Source organism: Sardina pilchardus, chromosome 12, assembly GCF_963854185.1.
Source record: "Sardina pilchardus chromosome 12, fSarPil1.1, whole genome shotgun sequence".
NCBI lineage: Eukaryota > Metazoa > Chordata > Actinopteri > Clupeiformes > Clupeidae > Sardina > Sardina pilchardus.
This window is the reverse complement of record NC_085005.1, coordinates 7,020,995-7,045,384: the sequence shown is the minus strand read 5'-3', so window position 1 is coordinate 7,045,384 and position 24,390 is coordinate 7,020,995. Positions and strand designations below refer to the sequence as shown.

Below are 24,390 nucleotides of genomic sequence, written 5' to 3'. Positions count from 1 at the left end.
TTTCTCTGAAGTCTGAAACATTTTCTCTGAAGTTTCTCTATTTTCTTTGAAATATTTTTTTAAATATTTTTCTTCACGGTTCACAGCCTTCTCTGAAGCCTTATAGCCATTTACATGCATTTCAGTATTTTGGCTATGAGGCATACCAATATTGATCATATTCAGGATAAGGGTGTTTACATTAACACTGAGAGACCTTTAATATCCCTGTATACATGATAATACTAGTATCTCAGTTACTAATTACAGTCCTCGCCAAAGATTCTACAGAGCTTCAGCACATTGCCTTTGATTCTAATCAGCAATCTATTTTGCACACATCGGTCTAAAATCTTTGTCAGCAACTGTCAGAATCTGGGATAAGGTGTATATAGTACATCATACAGTGTCCTCATTTCTTTTGGAGTAGCCTCCAGCTAGTATAACCGGATTTCTCAGAACTGGCAGCTTTTCCAGGGTTCTGAAATTAGGATATCATGTTTATACGCACAAACATGAACTCGGAAAGCTGGTGATAATAGCCAGGGTACTCAATATGCATGTAAACATAGTCAGACAAACTCAACAGAAGCCTCTCAGACTGTCTGGTGCTTCAGTAAACTGATAATGAGACTTGAAAGGCATATTAGAGTGCCTTTAATGGAAAATAGACTCCTCGACTTCAAATAAATAAATAAGGGTGCATTACATAGGAATAATTCCCTTTGGTTAATTTATTAAAATGTGCACACAAAATGCACATTAAATTCATCAGTTTTCTCATACATAATTCATGCAATTTGCCAGAGAAACAGCTTAACAAGCTGTCGTTCACTTCAAGAAAATGGTGAATTTTATGCGCCTTTGGCGAAGTATCACAAACAGCTGCAAAGACCCATATATGGCAATCAGCAAATCAAGATATTTATTTGAAATCAAATCCAACCTTATTAAAGATTCTTTAGTTAATATGTATCATGTCTCTTACACTACTACAATCTTGAATTGTGTCTGTCAATCATTTGAATAAAAGCAGCATCTTATGACATAGACTTAAAAGCACAACAATAATAGCAATGATAATAATGTGTGTGTCTATGTGTTTTGCATGTATTAAATGAGTGACATACCCTAAAGGGAGGTGTTGCAGAGGATCCTCAGCGCTTTACTCATTCAATCTCTATCAATAAATCAATCATTCAGGATCTCAGCCACAACGATCACTCATTAGAATCCTTTAATCATTCCAAATGATGGGGATTAGGAATTGCATTAATCAGGCCCTATGTACAGTAACAGGAACTCCACTATGCTGGCACTACACTGGCACCCCAGAACTAGCGTAACCAAAACAGATTTTCCCCATGGTTTATGTTTCGGCTTCAGATCAAAATGCTCAGCCATGACCACCCACATCTACAAGTCTCAGAGATCCCTCAGCAATAAACCCTGCAAAAACCTACCAAAGGAATCCATTAACAAAGCCAGTACACACACACACACACACACACACACACACACACACACACACACACACACACACGCACGCACACACAACCACCTCACACACTCACACACACACAAACACCTCTGAGCAGAGCATCCCCAAGGTCTTCCTCTTCATAAAAGACAGTTGACGTCACAGCAGACTATGAGAAAGACATCTCACCTCTCTCCTGACAAGACCCCCCCACTGAGCCTGAGATGCCCGCCTGTACCCCCCTGAATGCCACCCCCCACACCCCTCCCCCCCAAGCTGCATTAGCACGATAATAACTAGGGGCCAGTGCATGAGATGTCTAAATGTCAGTTCTGACTAACTCCTCCGCACTGCCGCATAAGGACAGGATGGCGCCCGGTGAGAGACAGATATTAATGACCCACTGATTGCATTGGAGAGAGACAGGAGGCTCAAAAGTATTTGTGCATGTCTTGGTGAAATTGAATTGGAGCTGACAGAAGGTTGGCTGGGTTAAACAGAGGGCAATTACTCACCCAGAAGTCTCAAGACTGGTGGTGGACATCATCTTGGTTTTCATCACGACAATGTTGCCCTTTTTTTGCTGTTTTTTCAGATACTGAAGATTTGAACAAAATTGCACTTCACTGACTGTAGTGCAATGACTACCGGTATGCGAAAGGCACTGATCCATGACAGAGCAATTCTTAGCTTACTATAATCTGATGTGCGCCTCCAGAGTGTAGAGCAGGATCTGTAATCCATGCAGGTGCATTGACTGTGCAGGATCCATATACCATTTGAGAAGTTGACAAAGATTGCTTTTGTCTCCTGGGAGTTGGCTGCACCTGCGGTACACGATTTGTATTTGTACTGTACAACAGTCATTCATTAAATCAGATTTCTTTTTTCATTGGTGTGTTCTGCACTGGTTCATCCACACATAACATGTCTCCTTCTCTAATAGCTCTGCATCTATGAAGCAAAGAAAGCGTCTTTTTTTTTCAACAACATGTTATAAACTGTAATCATACTTTTATGCCACTGCACTACATATCCTGTTATATTTGCACTTTTGGAAGTGAACTTATTTAGGTGAACTTCCACTTAAGTCACTTGCCACTTTAGGCTTGCCTATTGGGACGATCCATGTAGGAATTAATGTATCATGTGTACAGTATGTACTTTGTCTTATGTCTATGCCTACGTCTCAGGCTTCCTGTTTTCGAGTGGTGTTGTCTTGTCTGTTGTATTGTAGAGCACACTGCAGCAAATTCCTAACAACTTCTGTTGTATGGCAATTAAAGTATTGAATTTTGAATCTTGAATCATTCTTCAGTCAGGCCCTCAGACAGGATTCCTGAAGGGTCACATCATGTCTTTTCTCAAGCAGCTTCAGTACCAAGTTACTGTGTTTCAGGAACCGCCAGTTCATCTACAATATTGAAGAACTCTCCCTGAAAAACACCAACATCGGTCTAGCACACCACATAGACAGCTCACAATCAGCCTCATAGAAAGACATACAGTAGAGAGATATTTGCATTCAAGCTTTCTGACAGCAACGATGGATCGTAGACACAAAACACGAAAAGTAAGGGACAAAAACATAATGATCCATCCAAACGGAGTGGCCTGATCATCTCCCTAGATGCGATGACTATTGGCTCTGCCGAGCCTGCTGAGAAACTGGCGTATTGATCCCTGGAAGCACACGGAGACCAGACCAGCGCATTATTGGACATGCTTGACTCTAAATGCCACGGCGAGGTGCTCACTCCGCCAAGAATAGAAGATCACTTCTATGAAAAGTTCATGAGATATGGGTGCCGTTTTCCACTCTTCACAACAGACCTTTTCGGAAGGTCCTCTCTCATTAGCAGAGCTTTCTGTGAATGATTTGAAAACAGCAATCAGATTAGATAGCCAATTCTGCGCATCACGGGACTGATGAATCCATCGACACTCAAATACAAAACAGCAAATATACCGGTAGGCCTACTCAACAATACTCAAACAGAAGGAAACATCAGATTTAAACATGTGTGCCATGCAGTCTGCACACAGGGGATTCTCCTGGGAGGCACTGTTTCATGCTGGGTGTGCAATCAAATCCATAACACGCAATTAACAAAACACTACACTCAACCACAATGTGCCGAAAGAATTTGTGAGTTATAGAAATGAACAGCTGTTCATGTCTGCAACGGTATTTGGATTTGAATCAAAATAGGACTTGTTTCCAGTCCAAGCAGCAACAATAGACTCATTGTTGATAGGCTACAATGGTCAAAATCTTTTGCTATTTTGACAAGAGAAATACAAAGTCCAATCCTTTATTTACAGTATTCATTTATTTATTTTAATCCAACCACTTTAGAATGGTGTCATCAAAAGTCTGAGGACAAAAAGTTTAGACCTCAAAATATTACCTTTGAGCAAAACTGCACACAGGCTTTATCTGGTTCATGATGAAAAACCCTTTGATGGTGCTGACATTGTCAGTTTGATCGCATCTACCCAACAGCAGGTAATTGCCCTGTGATCCAGCCTGAGGATTACAAACAGGTATAGGCCTATTGATGAAATCACAGGCCATTTAGTCACATGACAGAATGTGTGGAAATAGTAATGCCCTGTGAAAGAGTTTCTCTGTCGTTCAGACGGCTTCCTTATCTGTTTGGGATGTGATTGGTTCATTCAGCCAGAGGGATGACCCCACAACAGACAAATCCGACCACATCAACTCTGGCATGTGTTTATGACAAGCAAACAGCCGGCGGGGAAAAAAAAAAGTCAGTTACGTCCCCGGCAGCACGGGCCTTGGTGAACTATTAACTCAAGAAGCAGTAAATCCTCTTAGTAATCACGGGATTGTTTAAACAGCCCAAAGTCCAAACAGGTTCAAGTGGATTGTTCAAATAGCAAGGCGGCTTTTTTTTTTATGGGGAAGGGGAGGCGGGGGGGCGTCTGTCATTGGCCTCTAAAGACCACCCTGGAATAAGCCACCACTCTTCTCAAGGAGACAGCGTAAGGGCTGGAGAGAGCGGGAGAGAGAACCATGTCCTCGTTGGCCGCGTTCCTGACGGAGCTCCCCGGGTGGTTCTTGTGGGGAGGGATCTTTCTGCCGGGCGCCCTGCTCCTGCTGCTGCTCATAGCTCATCTGGAGTGGAAACTACAGGAAAGTAAGTGGTCAGATGCCAGTCAGTCATATACAATGGACCTCAAGTGTTACTACTGCAGACAGAAGCTTGGTAGGACGTCTGTCTTCTGTCTGTCTGTCAGAGACTTCTAGGAATGTTTTAGTGTGTAGAATGACTAAAGTCAGAGTGAAGACAGGGTGAAGATGTGTATAAGATGTGGTTAAAGTTAAAGAAAAATGTATAACAAATATGGAAATTCCGATTACTTGACCCCTACATGGCAAAACCATTCAAAATTAAGATATTGTGTTTTCATGAGAGACCACCAAACAAGCTTTCAAATGATGTCTATATCAAGAATACTGACCAAACCAGAGAGGACATTAAAGATGTCCTGACTACAGACATATTTCCTGTACAAAATGTACTACCAGTGGGATACTACTGTATCTGTCCCTTTAGGCACTAGAATTGTGTGGTCATGATCTTACTTTAACTGGGAGAAACGTAATGTCTGGTGACCACTGGCGCTCGAAGCAGGGGTCCACAGGGCTGTTACAACTCCACCGCCGGGCCCCCTCCCACACACACACACACACACCTTTGCCTGTCAGAATGTCTGAATATGAACATCCATGCTACTGTACATTAAAAAACAGAGTGAGAAGTCGTCCTTAATCACAGCAATCCCTATATAGAATATCTAAAAATGGAAAAAACAGCTTCCAGTTGTGTCATGAAAAGTAACATTATGGACCTATGGATGAATACACTTAAATCACTGCTACTGATGAATAATGAAATACTCTTGAATAATTAAGCACTCCTGATATGTAGGATATCATTTAGTTCTAAAAGTTGGGGAATTTGATGCATTAAAAATGTAAAGTGAGTCTGTGAGAATGACTGTGCTTGCTACAAAATAGTTAAAATGTAATCAGTCGGTCCTCAGCATGTCTTAATTAACACCTCGGTCTCTAAAAAGCTGTAATCCTACGATTGCCATCAGGATGAAAATATAGCTGCATGAAGTGTGAACCCCAAATGAACTGCCACCCATGATGAGAGCGCTAGCCCGCTGTGAGCTTATGTTGGATATCTCCGCTCCTGTCCGTTATCAACACAGCTCCAAACGGGGGACGCTTATTCTCTGAATGTGCTGAAATCTTGAGGATTAAAGGGCCCTCTTTAACCCCCCCACATGCAGACATCTCACTCTGCTCTCTATCTTGTAAACGTTTGAATTGCAGCGGAGGCAGAGCTGTCGGCGGCACCGAATCCCAGGGACACGGCGTACCGCTTCTGCTACGGCACACGGATGCGGCCGCGACGCGGGGCCGGCCAGCGCATGCACACCTGACCGACCGCCGGAGGCAGGAGGACAGCGTCCGAAAGCGCTCTGGACTGTGAGGACGGATCGGATCTTTGGGTGCAGTGATGGTGAACATTCACCACAATGGCTCCGGTGCTCAGGCGACTTCCTGGGAGATCACGTTCAAAGCACCAAAATGGGTCAATTGTTGGCCTGGTCTAGAATCTCAAGTGAAGACTGTTATGTGACAAGGCCCTGGGACTGGGAACACAAGGGTTCCATTAAACATGGATAGAGGAGGATGCAAATGGGTCTCGTGTACAGTAACGTCCAAAAGCCAGTGGATGTTAAAGCAGCCCAGCATGGTTCTTACCTTTACTCTACGCTTAAGGAAAGGGTTCTTGGGGTGATATATAGAACCATGCAGGGCTTTAAAGAACCCTTAAGGGTTCCTTTGACAAACTCTTCAAAATGGTTTAAAGAACCATTTAGGGCTGCCATATGTGAAACGTGCAATAGAACCATTTTTGGTTCTATATAGCACCTTTATATAAAAAAAAGTGGGGTGTGAGGTGGGGGCGAAAGAACTGCTGGGAGGCAGGAGATGATACAGGCTTTGTTTCACATGAGCGCGGACCACAATCTGCCCAGACCTGGAGGGTAAAAGTAAGCTTCTTACTGGACTTCCTCCAGCATACTGTAACAAACACTCTGCTACCATGCTACAATGCCCCCTCGTGTCAAAGTGTGCTTGTGTGCTAACCTGAATGACTGCCATATTTGTATGCATGTGTGGGTCTGTGTGGGTGTGGGGGAGTTAGCGGATAATCACAATGGTATGTTTGTTTGGAAAACTGTATAGAGTGACCTTTTTTAACAGTTATGCATCTATGTGATCATGTTGACGCAAGGAGGGATTACACATTAAAGGAGATGACTTGCTCATCAATTCTTCAAACCTGAGGGCATTTGAGCAGTTATTACCACGAAAACACACAAACATTCAAAAAGACACCTGGCCTGAGACATTTAGAGAATAAACAAACTTTTATTTTGAACAGTGTTACACTGAATTTGAGGGCATGGGTTTGTGGAAGAAGGGTAAAAACACAAAACACAAATGTTTTCTTTCAAGCTGCTAAAACCAACTATCATCTGATATACACAGGGTCCAAAGAGCAAGTTGCCACCATCGAAGGTTTGTTTTTTTCTTCTTCTGTGATTTCAGATAGCAGAGAGTGCACAAGCAGAGAGGGGAAGCTAGCTCTGGTATCTACATGTAAAAGATTGAAAATGGTGATTCATTTTTGTGTGTCGCTGATTCATTTTTGTCAAAAAAGTTCCCCAAGGAAATATATTAAAAATATTTAAAAGGGCACACAAACCCACCTCAATGACATCTAAATTGGTTTTACAGATAAAGACAGTTTAAAAGATAAAAAAAAAGAAAAAAAAAAAAGAAAAGATTTCTACAAATATATATCTGATTAAAGAAGCCAGAAAGTTACAGAAAAAGCAAAAAAGTTTCCAAGCTGCCTAGTTTTGTTTCATGATTTTTTTCCATCATATATTTTTTTAAAACAATTAATTGTTGTTATTGTTTTGTTTTTCAGAGGGAGGTAGTTGTGGAAGCACCTCCCTGATGTGGAATGTTTTTTAAGCGTTTGTATTTTTTCCTCAACTGCATAGAAAGAGAATGTTGTTGGCACTGTAGTGCAAACGTACAAAATGACACAGTGCTCCGTCCTTTTAGCTGGTCCCTTGGAAACACACCAATGAATGAAATGTTCAGGAAGTTATGTTTCTTATGTCCCTCGGCCACTTCTTAACCCACTCCACCCTCCCTCCCATTCACCCCCAAAAAATGATACAAAAATTGCTTGGCCCAAAAAAAAAAACAAAAACATACTGTACCAAACCAAGTCCAAAGCTAGCTTGTCAGCCCAATCACTCCAAAAACAAAAATGTCCGACATTGTGAATCCAGCGATGGATTGTAAAAATGCTGTCTTTTTTTTGTGATTTTTAAAAAAAGATTTTCTTGTTTTGTTTGTTTCTTCCCCTTCAATACATAATCCCCCACACTGTACACACTAGGAATGTGGTGAATACTACGACAATAAAAAATAACCAGTTACTGAAATCCTATCTGGCTTATACAATGGTAGGCTCTTTTGAAAAGAAAAAGGAGGAGGAGGAGGGAGGGGGGGGTTGGGTCGGGTGTGTGTGTGTGTGTGGGGGGGGCGGGCGGGTTGGGATGGGATGGGGGGGGGGGGGGTTGTTGGGGGGGTTTGCACTAGAAAATAAAAACACGCTACAAATGTTAGCTAAGTGGTTCTCGTTTTCAGAATGATTAAAAATAGAAATCGACAGATGAAGGTGTGCTATGCACAGACAGGGCAGCATCGTCTCGGTCCCCCCAGTGTCCAGGGACTCTCTCTCCATCCTACTCCAGAACCATCTTGCTGCTGGGGGGTGGGGTGGGATGGGGGGTGGTTGGAATCCTTCAACTCTGCCAAAGGAAGGGAAACCAAAATGGGAGTGAGAAATTAATTGAGTAAAAGAGTGATGAACACCGAGCACGACTCTTAGCTGGATGCCTCTTATGATCCGCACACCCATCTTGTTTATCAAGCAAATCAATCAGACGACGGCTACATTTGGATGGAAAAGAGAAAGCTTGGATAGGTCAGAGGAGGAAAAAGCAGAGCCTGACGGCACTGGTATAAGCAATGCGGGATGCTTCAAGACACCAGACGTTTCTTTGGAGAGGTTTGTATGCGTGAAGCGGAGCGATGTCTAGTCACACACACGCCATTCTAAATTGACTCACATCCTGTCTGAGTCTACTGGCAGGTAACATATGGATGAGAGAGATAAAGAGAGAAAAAAAGAGAAAGAGAGAAAAAGAGAAGGAGAGAAAGATAGAGAGAAAGAAAGACAGAGAGAATAGTGGAAAAGCGTAAGACAGATAACAGTACGGTCCAGTTATCTAACAAGTTCTAGCGTTCCTTTCCCTCAGAAAAGCCCATGCAGTTCCGTGCCTAATAAGACCTACAGTATGCCCCCTCATATCTCCTTGAGCCGCAGACACCCTCATTTGCCCCATCTGAAATGTCAACTGAGCAGCTCGGGAGGAAGAGCAGAGGAGAGGAAAACAAGAGAAGGATGTGTGTGTGTGTGTGTGTGTGTGTGTGTGTGTGTGTGTGTGTGTGTGTTGATCTGTATGTATCTATCTGTATCTGTATTAGTGTTAATTTTGTCACCTATTTTTAATTTAGTCATAGTCTTAGTCTTGTGACGAAATGTTCTTTTTAGTCTTAGTCATATTTAGTCATTCAAATATCATTTTTGTCAGTCTAGTTTTAGTCGACTAAGAGTCTCATAATTTTAGTCAAGTTTTAGTCAAAACATTGTAGTCTTTTTAATATAACAAGATACTTTTGAATAGGCTACTATTTCATTCAAATAGTGTTTCAGCTATGTGTTTCACACGTCTCAATTTTCCCCCAATAATGTCCAGAGCAGACCCAAAGTAGGCCTACGAATGTTTTACTCCGCTACACTAGATGGCACTATGCACCTAAACGCAGTCCCATAGGGATGGGTATTGATAAGTTTTTATCAATATCAATGGCATTATCGATTCTGCCTATCAATCCAATTCCTTATCAATTCTCTTATCGATTCCCAAAAAATGTAGGTGCACCCACATTTTTCATTGCATCGCCTTTAACGCCAAAAGGTTTATCGCTCTCCTTTCATAATGTGAATGATTTTTTAACAATAAGGCGTAGATAAAGCTTGTCTTTATTTAAAACACAATAAGGAATATACATATTCTTTATAAAGAAAGGTGTATATAGCCTACAGTATATATATATAATATAATATAATTCTTTATATATTCTAATCTATACTACTGACATTTCTGATATTCATGACATTCATGACTATTCATATTACAACTCTGCCTCTTTAATTCAGCTGTCGGCTTGAAGCCTCAAATTGTAAACAAAGTAGCATAGTTGGCTAGCTTATTATAGTCTACTCCTGGTTGGACTGTTCCGTTTCCCCACGTGTGTTTAAGTTGCAAGGTAGGCTAATACTTTTTCTCCTTAGGACAGGCCCTTTTGAGTCTTAGTTGGAAAACATTGAGATGATCAGTCAACTTGAATGCAAGAGTTTGAATCAAATTTGTGCAGTAGCCTAAGCTATGATGCTAACCGAAATTAGGCTACAGTGTTATTATAATGTAGCTAGTTGTCTTCTATGCGTCATTGCTTTCACGACTGTGAATGTGCATGTCGAGGGGCGGGTGTCCACTGAGCGCGCACCGAGAGAGGGAGAGGGAGAGAGCGGGTCAAGTTACTTACTAGTTTGGCAAAGTTGCACGCATAGTCTACAATTAAAACTTGTGAAGGAAACGTATGCTTTCACCCGAGCAGCGTCAGGTGCACCAGTGCGACCTAAAATTATTTTCAGTCACACTCTTAAACATTTTGGGCGCATATGCACTCTGGAGCCCTAGACCGGGCAACGTTAGCACCCCTCCGTAGGCTGTCGAACACATGACACTCTTGGAGCTTAATCCCATGCTTCACGGACAAATGTTTTAACATATTGCTGGTATTAGCCTACTACCCTTACACTATAACAATATATACTACACTGGTTGCAGACGGCAGAATTTTCATCACGTTTAGTGAAATGGAGCCAGGCTTTGGATCTCTTCCTCCTCTCGGGGTTGACTTAGAGTCGTCGCAGCCACAGGGTTACAGCAACAGCGCGTAGCTAGCGTACAGGAAAGCTGCTGCCCATGAATTCATTTGGACTATTTTGAATGCTTAACAGGTAGCATAGATATTCTGTCTTCTCATTTTGTAGACAAAAACGAAGAGAGATTTTATCTTAGTTTTTCAATCATGCAAAACATTTTAGTCTCGTCTTTTTTCGTCAACAGTAATGCATTTTATTATAGTCTTAGTCAGCGTTTCAGGACATTGGTTCAGTCTCGTCATCGTCTCGTCTTAGTCTCGGAAAAACAGGTCGTTGACGAACATATTTAGTCTCGTCTCGTCTGACGAAATTAACACTAATCTGTATCTGTGCTTCATGTCCCTGAGCAAACTGAAATAAAGGTTTACTTATAGTAAACATGGTTTTTGTTACTAACCATATAAGTATAGATGTCTTATGGTTGGCCACAGTTATGGAAGAATGAGTGTTCCACTATTGAGGGAGACCGTGTGCTGGACTAGATGTCTTTACCCAGATACAGTAAAGTGCAAGTGCACAGGGCATCCTGAGGCTAAACAGCCATCTTGTTATCTGTAAAAAATGAACGTCGAAAACCGAGCGCTGGCAGATAGCGGCAGCATCTGCTTTGCGGCCAGCGCGCCGGGCCTTTCGCTGGGAGAAGCCGGGGGAGTTTAAGGGACCCGGCGCAGATTCTGGAGCTGGTTCTCGTTCATGGCTCAGTGGAGATGTCCTCCGGGGAGGAAAAGCTGAAGATGGCAGATTAGCGTCGGCATGGCGATTCCATTATTAAAACATCACTAGAGCCAGAACGTTTTGCACTTGGAAAAAAAAGGGCTTAAATGGGTTTAACGGATGAGGATGTGCATTAAATTTAGTGATTAATCTATGAATAAAAGTGTATTTCTATCCTTCAAGGAGGGTAACTACAGGCCAACCACGGATCTCTGCTAGAATTTGCCATTCACAAAAAGCAATGCAAGGTCAGAGAAAGTATATGCGACAGATGCCAGAAAGAGATAATGACCTCAGAATTTAAAAAATACAAACAACAGCCTGCCTGTCCGACCCCCTGATAACCAGGCTAGCGGGCTTGAGATAGAGGGCCAAATACGTGTTCAACTACAGTACAGGCCCTTCTACGGATCTACAGAGAGGGTCTGTATCAGCCAGAAATGTAGTAGAGAATACATTCCTGCCGTCCGTGCGTTACGAGCTTTGTAAGGCCACTGGTACAGCATCAGGACCCCTGCCTCAAGCGATACACATAAGCACCTGATTAGCAACATGATGGAAAAGCTAAAAAACAAACAAAAAATCCCACATCAACAGACGAACAGATGCATCTGCTAGACATTAGCAGCATAGCACAGGGCACAGAAGAAGTGAATGGAAAAAACAAGAAAAAGAAAAACAAAACTTGAGTTAGGTAACCAGCAGGGTTTAGTACTGTTAACTCAACATGGGGCCAGTGAAGACACAAAACAGGGAAGGACACAAAAAGTGCAGAAGGAAAATGAAAGAGAAAGTGACAAAATCGGGCAGGTATTGCAGGCGATTGGTGGATTTCCAGGCAGAAAGGTTGCCAGCTGGTCATGGGCTCGTGGGAGATGGATTGTTCCGGAAAGCAGACAGCTTACGGCGATTGCCGTTGTGGGGAGTTAGGGCTTGCGGAGGCGGTCATGGTCTCGGCGGTGAAGAGGGGGGGAGAGGGGGCTGGGTTGGGGGTTTGGAGAGAGAGGGTGGGGGTGGGGGGGCCTCACCTGATGCTCTCAGTCCTCGTCCTCGGCTAGCTCTGTCTCTTTGTGGACCACCACCCGCGTCACTGACATGTCGGGGTGCTGCTCTTTGGCTTCCTTTATAGCCTGCGCCAGGGCCTGCCCAGCAGAGGGCGCCAGGCAGGAGAGGCAGGCGGGGGGAGGAGGGGCAGGGCCCGACATGCCGCCAAAAACAAAACACAAACAAAAACAAAAACAAAAGAGGGAGGGGAAGCCACCACGTTAACGGAAAAGAAAAAAAACACAAACAACAACAGCAAAAGAACTGAGAAATCAAAAGGAGAACAAAAAAATATGACATACAGTGCAGAAAACTCAAAAGGACATCAAACTTGGGTTTAAATGTGCTTTCTCACTTGTTTTCAAATATTAGTATGGACTTGATTGAAACAGTTCATGTGGCTAGACCAATGAACCTCAATCAAGGCAGGGAAGTTAGAAAAGCTACATGTTCTATTTATGACCTACTGTAACATTTGTCAGATAAACAACATATAAACACAAAGATAGATGGAAAGACACTAAAACTACCACCATGTTAAACATGCTAGGAGAATGTTGGCTGTCGATGCTGGTCAGGTACACTTGCAATCCAGCAGCACGACAAAGTGGTCCGTGCACGAGTTACTATGGCAACCGTGTTCGCCACGACTGCAGGCATGGTGACCATGGCAATCGTCAAACAGATACCTGAATCCCCCATCCTGCCCCCCCCCCCTCCTTCCAGTTGCACAGGTACAACAGAAGGAACTAGAAATCAATGCACCCCCTCACTTTCTGACACTTGGAGGCACGTAGAGAAGACACAGGACTTTGTGACGCGCGCTTAAGAGAGAGCCGGCTGCCCTTGGGTTCCCGAGACACACTCTGTGGCAGGTGGGCTGATCAATGCCTCCCGTCTCAAGGCCATGACGACACGACCCGCGGACAGGTGGCTTACCTGTTGTGCCGTGCGGACCAACAGCAGGCTGGGCTCCAGAGGCAGGATATATTTAACCGGCGAGGCAGATTAATGAGGTGCGCTCTCTCTCTCTCCCTCTCTCTCTCTCTCTCTCTCTCTCCAGGGCGAAGAGCGGAAACCTGACTGAAGGCCCTGACAACCCGACCACGGGGGCCCAGAGACGAAGCTCCGCTCGGGGAGTAATCAAACGGTAGACAAAAGGCTTCCACCTCTCTGTGGCACTTGTCTGGACTTGTTACGGTGATATGTAGGTCGGAGATGTGGCAGGCTACATTAGACCTGAGCATCCCTTTAATGAGGGACTGGCGGCGGACTGAAGGTGTTTGTCTACTGGGCTGAACCAGAGGTCTCCGGTAAGAGACAACTTGGGGAGCAATACTGTGAGAAACAGATGAAGGCAGCTATATGAGAATAGCCCCAGTCTTCACTAATGATATCGGAAGATAGCTCCTTTGTGGTATAAACAACACATACATCTTGTCAGGTGTAGGGTAAGCTGAAATTCCCCTGACAAACCAGAAGAGGGAGCCACTACATGTGAGTTTTCTCTCTATTCATGAGTTTCACCAGGTCCCTTTCCACAGGTCTATTAATCAAGCGCCATGCAGACTGCATTCATAATCTAGCTACTTGATTGCATACACCTGTGTAATGGGACCTGATGAAACCTGAATACAACTGGCATAGTACCACCTAACATGATGGATGTAGAAGAGCTGGCGTTTCACGGCAGTGTCCTTCCCCTGAGGAATAGTGACGAGTTCGGGGGGGAAGGACGGCTCACCTGGTCGTGGTCGATGTCCGAGTCGCCCGTGATAACGATACGTTTCTCAATCCGGGTCTCCGACAGCCCTCCTTTTAGTGTCTGCCAATGAAAACAAGACCCGTGATGAATAAACTCAACAGACACACAGACACACAGAATCAAACTCAAACATCACACTCAACCCGACTGGAATGTCTCTTAAGCACATGATCACAAGGGGACGAGCTTGTCTGGACAGGTTTGCTACCAACTGCACTGTGCGATCTATCTTAATTAGTGAGGGGATGGCGTTGCCAGATCATCTGTGGCTGCCTGCCTGCTTGCTGAGGGCTCTGTGTAGACTCCAGCTCATGCGAGCGTTTACACAGGTGTCTTCTGAGGCTCGGAGGCCAGACGTGATATTTATTAGAAGCGACAGCATGTTGTGGCAACGAGTGCCAGCAAGATGACTATCCACTTCTGCCCACCAGCTCAAGAGACAAGGCTGGCATCACACACACTCTCTTTCTCTTTCTCTCTCTCTCTCTCTCTCTCTTTCTCTCTCTCTCTCTCTCACACACACACATGCTGAAGCATGCAAATTATCATATCCACACACACATACTCTAACACATATAACAAGCACACATACATAAGCACACACACACACACACACACTATACGATATCTCATTTGCACTCACTAACAAACATATACATGTAGACCGTACACACACACACACACACACACACACACACACACACACACACACACACACACACACACACGCACACAAAAGTGTATTATGCTGGAGGAGTGAGTCGGTAGGTAAACAGCAGATGTCCTAGTTCACACTGCCTGGAGGTACGGAGCGCAGCACAGGACGTGGACTCCCTGCCAAGCACCTGGTTTGCATTCAGCCCTTCTCCCCTGCACCCCACTGTTCTGAGACCAGTCCAGTCCTTCTCCCCTGCACCCCAATGTTCTTAGACCAGCCAAACAGACCAGCTATGGACTATGAGGCTGACCCTCTTATCCAAAGCGACTTGCATATGTCAATTATTCCAGTCTCCCTGGAGTAAAGTGCCTTGCTCAAGTGCACAGCGGTGGCAGCCAGGAACCCACCACTTATTCTGGCTACTGCATGCTAGCCCAGCTCTTTAACCACCATGCTACCACCACCCCCCCAAGTCTGGATCACCTCAATGAGGCATAACCACGGCTTTCTTTAAGGAAAAGCTGTTTGAAGGTGAACGTCTGATGGAGAATATGCGTAGGCTCTGTGTGTGTATGTGGTTACCTTGGTGATGTGAGTGGTGGTGGTTGTGCACAAAGACTCCGAGGTGATGGTCTGGGCCGTCATCAGAACACCGGGCTCGCCATCGCCACTACCGTCCAACTGGTGTTCACACACACACACACACACAAACACACACACACAGACAAAAGTCAACTAATTAGTCCACAGTATCTTTGGTGGTTGTGGGCCTGGGCTACGGGAATAAGAGGCAGCCTTGTCTGTGTGTTGCTGTGAGCTCTGAGGGGCTGATTAGCAGGTTAAACTCCCGCTCAGAGAGCTGCCTTGCACTGCATGTTACTGAGCCCTCCTACTCACTATCTCTGGTCAGAGGAGGGCCGACTAAAAGCATCTAGCAATCTAGCAGTCAGGGGGAAACAAGACAAACCAGACTCAAATATCTTACATTCTTAGTCACACCATAAATATTACATTGATACAGGGGGTCTAGAAGTAATTTGACTGTTTCCACAAGGAAATGGCTGCCCTTCTGATGCTTGACCTCAAATGCATTGGGGAGAGTGTATCTCTGATTCAGGTGCAGTGAAGCGTGACACAGGTGATGGACGCGTGTCTCTGTACCTGCGCTGCCTCGTATGTGATGGTCTTGGTCTCCGTGTGGACGATAGGCACCTCCTTGGTGGCGATCTCCGTCTTCTGGGCCGCAAACGTGTCCGAGATGGTCACCATTTCCGTCTTCACCACCGGGGGCTGGACAGAGAGACGGAGAGTTACAACCGAGACACTCGCGGAGACGCACACGGCTAGTAACACACACGCATGCATGCTGCGGGATGGAAAGGCTTGGCAAACTAGTCGAGGCCACAAGCATGGAGTCACACACACACACACACACACACAGCACCATCTACACAGCAAAAAGGGCAACGTTTGTCTCATGCGCAGCTCGATAGGAAAACAAAAACACCAGCAAAACTGAGCAAAGCAAAAACACACACATCTACAGACTAGATGTCTTTGGTTGTTACAGCACTGTACATGCAAACACACACATGCAAAACGCTACCGAACTGTAAAGAAATGAAAGATTGAGAAACAAACAAAGCATTAACCAACAAGCGCTCAGGGGCTCTGAGCAGCTTGGCTTGTTTCTTTTTCCCCACCCGCATCATCTTTACAGCCCTCACCAAGCACCACACAGCACAGCACAGCACAGTCATGCGTTAGCAACAGGTGAGAAAGTCATTGGGGACTTGACCATGTCGGAACCAGAGAGATAAGGCTGCAAAAACAGCCAAATGAGCTGGTTGGCCCAGTCCTCAAAAAAGGTTGCTAATGAATGAACTTTCCCCAGCACAACAATGGCTAACACACAACACACAGACAGACAGACAGACAGACAGACAGATACACACAAACACATATCACCACTGTGCCACAAGCTGGAAACAGACAAACACACAACGCAAACACCACACAAACATGCAGCTGTTCTGTCTCCATGCAACATCTAACGCCAATGAAGCAGGTGTCACCGCAAAAACCACAGGAGGACACCAAGGTGAAGGGAGGGGGTGGCGGGCATACCACACACATCGTTCTCCGAGGCCCACCAGCCAGGGGGCATGCGTGTGAATGTATATATGTATATACGTATGTATGTATGTACAGTATGTATGTATAAGTATGTATGTGGAAAAGATACACCAGTGCAAAGCAAAAAACATAAACAGAAATGAAGGCCAAAAAGCACCAGTGGAGATGTGATGGAGCGATGGCATGAGGTGGCAGGTGTTTTGACAGGTGGAGGTGGGGTGGTGTTGAAGAGGCTAGACAGAAGGTTGGCTGAAGGGCAAATAGGACGAGGAGCCAGTGACTCCTTCCTCCCCCCTCGTCGTGATTGGACAGCTCTGCGGCGCTGTGTTGAGTTGGGAAGAGATGCAGCCAGAAACCACGGCAACAGCAGCAAAAAGCAGCAGACATAGTGGAAGTCTTCCCGCATTGTATTTTTAACACTTTTACTGTTAACTTTGTGTGACTATAAAATTGCCGGTGAGAAGATAGAAAAACAACAGGGCAGTAGCAGTAGCCATATCATTGCCTGTTTTCATGCTCCTTTAGAGGGAGAAAAAAAGCTTTTAAGCACCTCCCACCAAAAAAGACACCCAATCAGAGCTCCCCACTGTGGTGAAAAAGGAAATGGGCCACAGAGTGGGTTGGAAGGTTGCAACTGGTGGAAATGTGTGTGAAGATGAAGATGTGTGTGTGCGTGTGTGTGTGTGTGTGGACGCTTAGGATGAGAAGGAAAGGATGAGGAAGAGGAGGAATGCCGGAGAGGAAGAGGAGCGTTTTGTGGCTGTTTATCTTTTTTTTTTTGGTTTGTTTTGTTGGGCGGCGTCCCAGCGCAAGCTCGAAGCTTCCAGGAGCAGAGGGAGGGCGAGCGAGCAGAGAGGAGGAGGAGGAGGAGGAGGAGGGGGGGGAGGAAGGTAGGCCCCCCCGAATATTACCTCAGAGCAACAAATAACCTGCGGGAGGTGGTCGGTGTCCACGTGCAAGGCGTCTCCGTTCACACGCGGCTCCTGCTCTTCCTCCTCCAGCGAGCCCAGGCCCTGCGCCTCTGCCGCCGAGTAGCCGTTAGGGGCCTCGTCCGGGGTGATCATCATCTCCTCTTCCACTATCCCGTCGTCCTCCGCCACTTCCGCGGGGGGCTGGGCGTCTTCTTTGGCGTCATTGGTGCCGTCTTCAACCACCACTGGCTGAGCGGGGGCTGGGGCGGGCTCAGGTTCGGCTTCGGCCTCGGCGATTGGCTCTGGCTGCGGCTCAGACGAGGGCTCTGGTTGGTGGTGCTGTTGCTGCTTGTTGAGCTCGGCTTCTTCCTGCTCCTCCTCCTCGGGCTCCTCCTTGATCTGCTCCACGGAGACGCTGGTGACCTGCGGGTGGTACTCGGCCTCCTCTTCGCTCTCGCTGTCCGAGGAGGCACTGGCCTCCTTGGCGGGCTTCTCCTCCTTGACGGTGACTCCCACCGCTTGTGTCGCCGGGGCCGGCGCGGCTTGCACCTCCGGGACGGCGGACGTCGCCGGTTTGGGAGTTTTCCTGACCTCCTCCACGATTACGGTCTCCTCGATCTCAACCACGGGCTGCGTGGCAGCGGTGGTCGCCGCGGCGACAGCCTCAGATTTCTGTTTGTCGTCTGCGCTCTACGGACGTCGGCGGAAGGGAGGGCAGGGGGTGGGGGGACGAAAAACACAAAGAGACAAAAAAAAAAGAACATAAAAGATGACACAACCACACAACCGAAGAAAAACAAGAAGCAAAAAAACCACCAAGAACAACAAAAACATTTTTTACAAACACGTCAACGCAAAGAATTACGAGCAAAAAACACATGGAGGACAAGACACAACAAATGGATGACCACAACATGATCATGGAAGCAATGTGATGTGACCATGGGTCAACCTTCTCTAGGTTGCATTCAGAGTAGAGAATGAGAGAGAGGAGGTGAACGAATGAAAGATGGAGAAATGGAGTAATGGATGATGTCTGGATGGGAGATCATGACTGAAATGGAAAAAATGGGTGTTTAATTGTGTTGTTAGGTGGTGGTGGTGGTGGTGTTCGAGGGTGGAGGGAGGGTTAGAACGGGCGACTGGAGACCACCTTGGCGACGTCTTTGCTCTCCGGGAGGAAGGTCTCCATTCGGGGCGGAGATTTCTGTGGGACAGAAAACGGTAACCATAGGAACCACGGTCAGGGCAACGCCATCGAGGGTGAAAAAAGGGAGAAGAGGGAGGCGGGTAGAAATGCTACTGTAGCACTGTGGAGGAGCCCTCTCGGAGTCTTAGGAGGAGGAGGAAGTGGAGGAGGAGGAGGAAGTGGAGGAGGATGGAGGATAACATGCTCCTCCATGACCTCCACATTTCTCCCCCTCATTTCCCATAAGCCTCAGACTCAAGAGAGAGGGAGAGAGACAGCCCCGACAGTGCCACAGTGCGGCAGAGAGAGGCGCGCAAACAAGCAGTGAACGCCTGCCACAAGCACGTGGAATGGAATGTATGAAGAATCTTATAAAAAACAAATATTTGAGTGCTCGAAGTTTATGCCCCGTCTCGCCTTGTCCCAGTAGGACTATAGGTCTCAACCTATATGAGCAAACAATGATGTTGACACGGAATTGAAGGCCGAGAGAATAACACCGTTTGGCCTCAACAGCTGGATGGCTACACTTCTCTAAAAGAGCAACCGTTTTCAGATTCACAACATTACTTATTTTCTACTTAAATAAATGTTTAGAGGCTGGCTCTCCATACGGTTCTAGGTCATGTGCCCTACCAAACAACATGCTTATCACTGGCCAGTCAAGTAAATACAATTTTCCAATTACTTAAATTATATTATATTATAGATTATACATTAGATTAGATTATAATCAGGGGAAGTGGCCGTTACTTTAAACAAGGCCAATCTGTCTTGTGTACGCTGTCAGGCCAATTTTACTTGGTATCTGTCAGGATACAGTGACCTACAGAGACCTACGGTGGCCTGGAGTGGACATAAACTTTTCCGTTTTTAGTTATTTCTTCAGAGATGAATCATGAAGGCAGCAGAGCAGCGAATGGAGCTGTTAGTTGTTGCATGGAAAGAGAAAATAAACAAATAATAATATAGAAAGAGAGAAATAGAAAAAAAAGACATAAAAAAAGAGACAGGAAGAACACAGCAAGAGGGGTCCTAGTAAGGAAGCACCTCGGTAGAGCGCTGGCCCACGGGCACAGCGACTAGAGTGCCCTCTGCTGGTCCGGCTGTGGTAGTGCAAGAAGACACCAGGCCTAGGGAAAAGCTGGCCTTACTCATAAAAAGGGAGGTAAGCTCCTCTTCTAAGCTCTACATAGGTCAGAGAACGACAGAGGAAGAGAGAGAGAAAATAAGAACACAAGAGAGGTCAACACAAGAGAGGTCAAGACAAAGAGTGAAGAACAGAGGCAGAAAAGACTGACCGCTTGTAAAGACAAAACCTAGATAGAGATAGAGATAGACAAGAAATATGAGTGTGCTCAGTTTATAGGATACTACTAAGTGCACCATGAAAGCGGTCTATGACAGGTCTTTAATGACAGCACTACACACACACAGAACATTCTAGCAAGACTAGCAGGGTGGTCTGCTTCAGAGTGGCTCCTTGGAGCTCCCACAACCACACACAAAGCTAGCATGGCCTGCCTTTATGAGGCAGCTTTTTTAGCGTGATACACAGATGAGAGCATTCTGGAAAAAAGCAGAAATAAACATAGGACGACGTAAAAAAAGGCTAGTGTTTGTCAGACATGCCACAGACACCCAGATCCTGGCCAGAGGAAGTCTCACAGCCCAGCCTTTTGAGAGAGGAACATGCGGCAGATCACACACAGCAAGACAAAGCCACTAGACAACAAAAACGTCAGAGTGAGAGAATATTTCGGAGACACCGTGAGATTGAAAGAGTGGGCGGAAAGTTCTGGCAAGCACACACCTGAAAATGAATGTGTGAGGCATTCAGCGTTGCCAGAGCGGAGGATTTTGAGTTTGAAACAGACGCAAACATTCAAGAATCCAGGGAAAACAGACAAACAAAACAAAACAAAACAAAACAAAACAAAACAAGACAAAACAATAAGTGTCTCAAATATTCACAAAAAAAAGCAGTGGAATGTGCAGTGAGACCATTTGAAACCGAACTGGTGAGACCAACAGGGTCAGAAAATAGCAAATGGCACAAAGACAAGTACAAAGGTGCATACATGGCATATTCAGCATAGGAAATCAAAAGATGGAGAGAGAAAAGTGTATCAAAGATCACAATGAAGCTCAGAGATTTCAGCAGCACGAGGAGAATCACAGAGAGGAACCGTCATTGATATTGAAGCAGATTTCTTCAGATTCACAGATAGAGCACAGTAGACACACAGTACAATACAGTACAGTACAGTATTACAAGACCAGAGTGGTGTTCGCATGCGAGGAAAGGTACAGTTGATCAGAATGCAGCCACATCATTGGCTGAGAGATCAGAGAGTGTAGCCCTGCCATTGGCTGAGAGAGGAAGAATAGCTTTGTGACTGATGTGAAGAGGCCGCCGCCAGGCAATCATGTGACAGCTGGGATTATGGGCAAAATACAATCTTTAAATCCAATTAGGGACGAATGGACTGAAACAGTTGTGCCGTTCCAGTGACGTGGGTTTTGGCATCTGGCTCAGGTTGGCCCAACAAAGAACGCTATAGGTTGGTAGACATCATCTCAAATGAGACGTGACTTGTTTATGCCGTTTCAATTAGGAAGATCCCAACTGCCACATAATAGAATGTGAAGACAAGAAAAGAAACAGGCAATCATTCAATCAAAAATGCAAATGGCCAATTAAAACAGCAATGCTGAACCAGAAATTGTTTTTGTAGTAGTTTTGTTGTTGCTGTTGTTGTTGATGATGATGCATCTTTATTTTGAACCCTAGAGATTATGTGAACCCCTCCAGATTTTTCTGACCATGTTCTGGCACAAGATTTTTCTTTCCTTTTGCTTGGCCCCCCTGATGGTAACACTAAGTGAGGTAAATGTCCACCCCAGTTGGCACATCTTGCATCAGAACATGGCCCTGTGGAAATGGAGTGCCCGTGCCGCGGGCAGAGATCCAGGAGAAGTGGGTGGCACAGAGTAGCCAGGCAGGCAAGGAAGGAACCCAAGGGCTGGGAAGGGCATAGGGGCACAGAGCAGGGCAGGTAGGCAGGCAGACTGGAGGGGAGGTCACAGGGTCAAGTGGAGGTCAAAGGTCGGAGAGAAAGCGGGCGCGGCAGACGTACCCCTTGGGCCTGCAGACGCAGGCTGGTGACGGGACTGGCGGTGAGCCGCTTGTCCCACTGACTGGGGCGCGGCTCGGGGGTGGCCTCCATAAAGCTGCGCTTTAACTCGCTAATGCTAGCCTGATGTTTCAAAACATCGTCCTGGGTCTTATCCAGGTCCTACGGCAAGCCCCAACAGACAAATAAAACAAAAAAGCCCCATCCGAAGCCAGGATGCAAGAGGAATTGGGGGGGAGGGGGGAGTAAGAGGGAGGAGGAAAAAGGAACACACCAACAACAAGTGCATTAGTTTGCAAAACAGAACAATAAACCTCAACCCCCCCTTCCCCCTTCACCAATACAAAATAACACAAAGACAAAGTCAAGCCTCACTCGATGCCCTGCTTTGTGGTGCAGTGTTGGTGCAGAGAAAATACAACAACAGTTCCTCACAAGCACAGCAGGTGGTGCCATAACCCATGCCAACCAATTAAAAAGGGGCCTCCCCGTGGCGCATCGCAGGGAGACCGTGGCGGCGGGTGAATCAATCGGTCACGCACATTCAAATCGCCCATGTAATCTCATTAATGGCCCTGGCATCCAATTAAAGGCCACTGGGACTGCCACTCCGTGACCTCTGCTGGGACGACAACAGCGGAGCGGGAAGGAGCGCCGCAGATTAACGCTCCCCGACACCGGACATGAAAACACGAAAACAGCTCCAGGAGCCAGTCACCTAATGCAACTGTTACTCGCTTATATATGTATTCAAATGGATGGCTAGGTCCAACTAACAGGACTAGCAATTATGGCTGCATTGAGAAGTTAATATACAATGCATGCACAAAGAATAATTTCATGGACCATGAGACACTAAATAATACGCCCTCTTCTCAGACCTCGAATTGTTAACTTTTGTTTCTGTTATATTTTTGAATAGATGACTGTATAGCTGTTGATATATGAATGTATATTATTTATCATCAATACAATGCTGGTTGCATGAATGTAATGCTATCCAATGCACAGCTTTCTTTTCTAACGCAACGTTCATCGTTTCATCGTTCTTCTGCCGCGTGGAAGTGTGTAACTCAACACTTTAAAGTGAATTCCTGAGGTTACTGTGCACCTCAATTAACTTGCACCACCAGGGCATCAATAAAGTGAGGCTTGCTTAACAAGACCTAAAGGGAAAATCCACCCCAAACACCCCGAGGCTCTGCTGCATACTAGACTGTTTTTCTCACTCTGCACTCTGCAGCAGACTAAGGAGCAGAGTCAGACTCAGGACCCAATATCTCCTGTTGTAGAATCTGTTCTAGAATCAGAATTGTATAGCATGACTAGATGCATTTAGTCATGCATCTCTCCTCTGCATTACCCAACTGTCCTAACAACTAAGAATGAACAAATAAAAATGTCCAAATATTTGATCTTCTGATGGTCGAAATGGACAGATTAGCTTTAACCTTTGTATTATATTGCTGAAAACGTTCCTCCCATAACACAGCATATATAAAAGCTATTAACTGGTCATGGGAATGTAGACAAGATCTGTTACCGCAGCACAACTATAAAGCAGCAGAAACAGAAGCTACAGGATTACCATTTTGCCTTTAAAGAGACCAGCTCAAACATGGGGTGGATTTTGCCTTCAAGGGTTCAAGCTCCAGTAGCAGTGTATAGGGCTCCCAACCTCCCTTCCCATACATCAAAGACATGAAGCTGTCGATCAAAAAAGCCCTATGCAGTGGTTATGATTTGGGGTGTGCCTTCCAAGTTCTCAGAGGCATTTCACAACTTTCACAAGTCATTACTGGGAAAAATATGAAACTCTACAGGCATGATCGGATGCTTGGCTCAGTCTGTGGTAACCAAGAAATACCACAAACACCCACCATGCAAGCAGGTCCATTAGGCTTTTGGGTAAGCCATGCCAGTGCACATACTGTACACTGTAGACCAGTATGATGTGTGAAGGGTCTAACGTTGTACAGTCTCACAGGCCATACAAAGCTCTGTATTCTAAAATTTTAGCTTTAGATATGATGCAGCCCATGGTGCATCAATCATCTTAAAAAAAGAATAACTGGTGAATTGCTATCAAGTAAAAGTGAAACCAGACAAGAGCATTATCATTTTCTAGGGCCGAGTTAGGAATGCAGCACTTTTGTCACAACACT

At 45.5% G+C, this 24,390-nt stretch overlaps 2 protein-coding genes across 8 annotated transcripts in view; one reads left to right on the top strand and one right to left on the bottom strand.

The window, feature by feature from the left end:
- Positions 1-4,323: 4,323 nt before the first annotated feature.
- Positions 4,324-6,303, top strand: LOC134097937 (small leucine-rich protein 1-like). Its single transcript, XM_062550889.1, has 2 exons — positions 4,324-4,623; positions 5,832-6,303. The coding sequence occupies exons 1-2, from the start codon at positions 4,500-4,502 to the stop codon at positions 5,939-5,941; spliced, it is 234 nt and encodes a 77-aa protein (XP_062406873.1). The 5' UTR covers positions 4,324-4,499; the 3' UTR covers positions 5,942-6,303.
- A 618-nt stretch (positions 6,304-6,921) lies between these two features.
- Positions 6,922-24,390, bottom strand: part of epb41l2 (erythrocyte membrane protein band 4.1 like 2) — a 67,131-nt gene continuing 49,662 nt past the window's right edge. For 2 of the 7 annotated variants that reach the window (XM_062551275.1, XM_062551276.1), the window contains 7 exons: positions 22,229-22,387; positions 17,900-18,589; positions 16,014-16,142; positions 15,435-15,533; positions 14,174-14,254; positions 12,414-12,527; positions 6,922-8,404 (listed from right to left, as the gene is read on the bottom strand). In XM_062551275.1, the coding sequence (XP_062407259.1) occupies positions 12,423-12,527; positions 14,174-14,254; positions 15,435-15,533; positions 16,014-16,142; positions 17,900-18,589; positions 22,229-22,387 (1,263 nt within the window). In that variant the 3' untranslated portion in view covers positions 6,922-8,404; positions 12,414-12,422. Of the gene's footprint in view, positions 8,405-12,413; positions 12,528-14,173; positions 14,255-15,434; positions 15,534-16,013; positions 16,143-17,899; positions 18,590-19,052; positions 19,107-20,138; positions 20,277-22,228; positions 22,388-24,390 lie in introns of all 7 variants that reach the window. The other 5 variants (XM_062551273.1, XM_062551274.1, XM_062551277.1 and 2 more) reach the window with 5 other exon arrangements.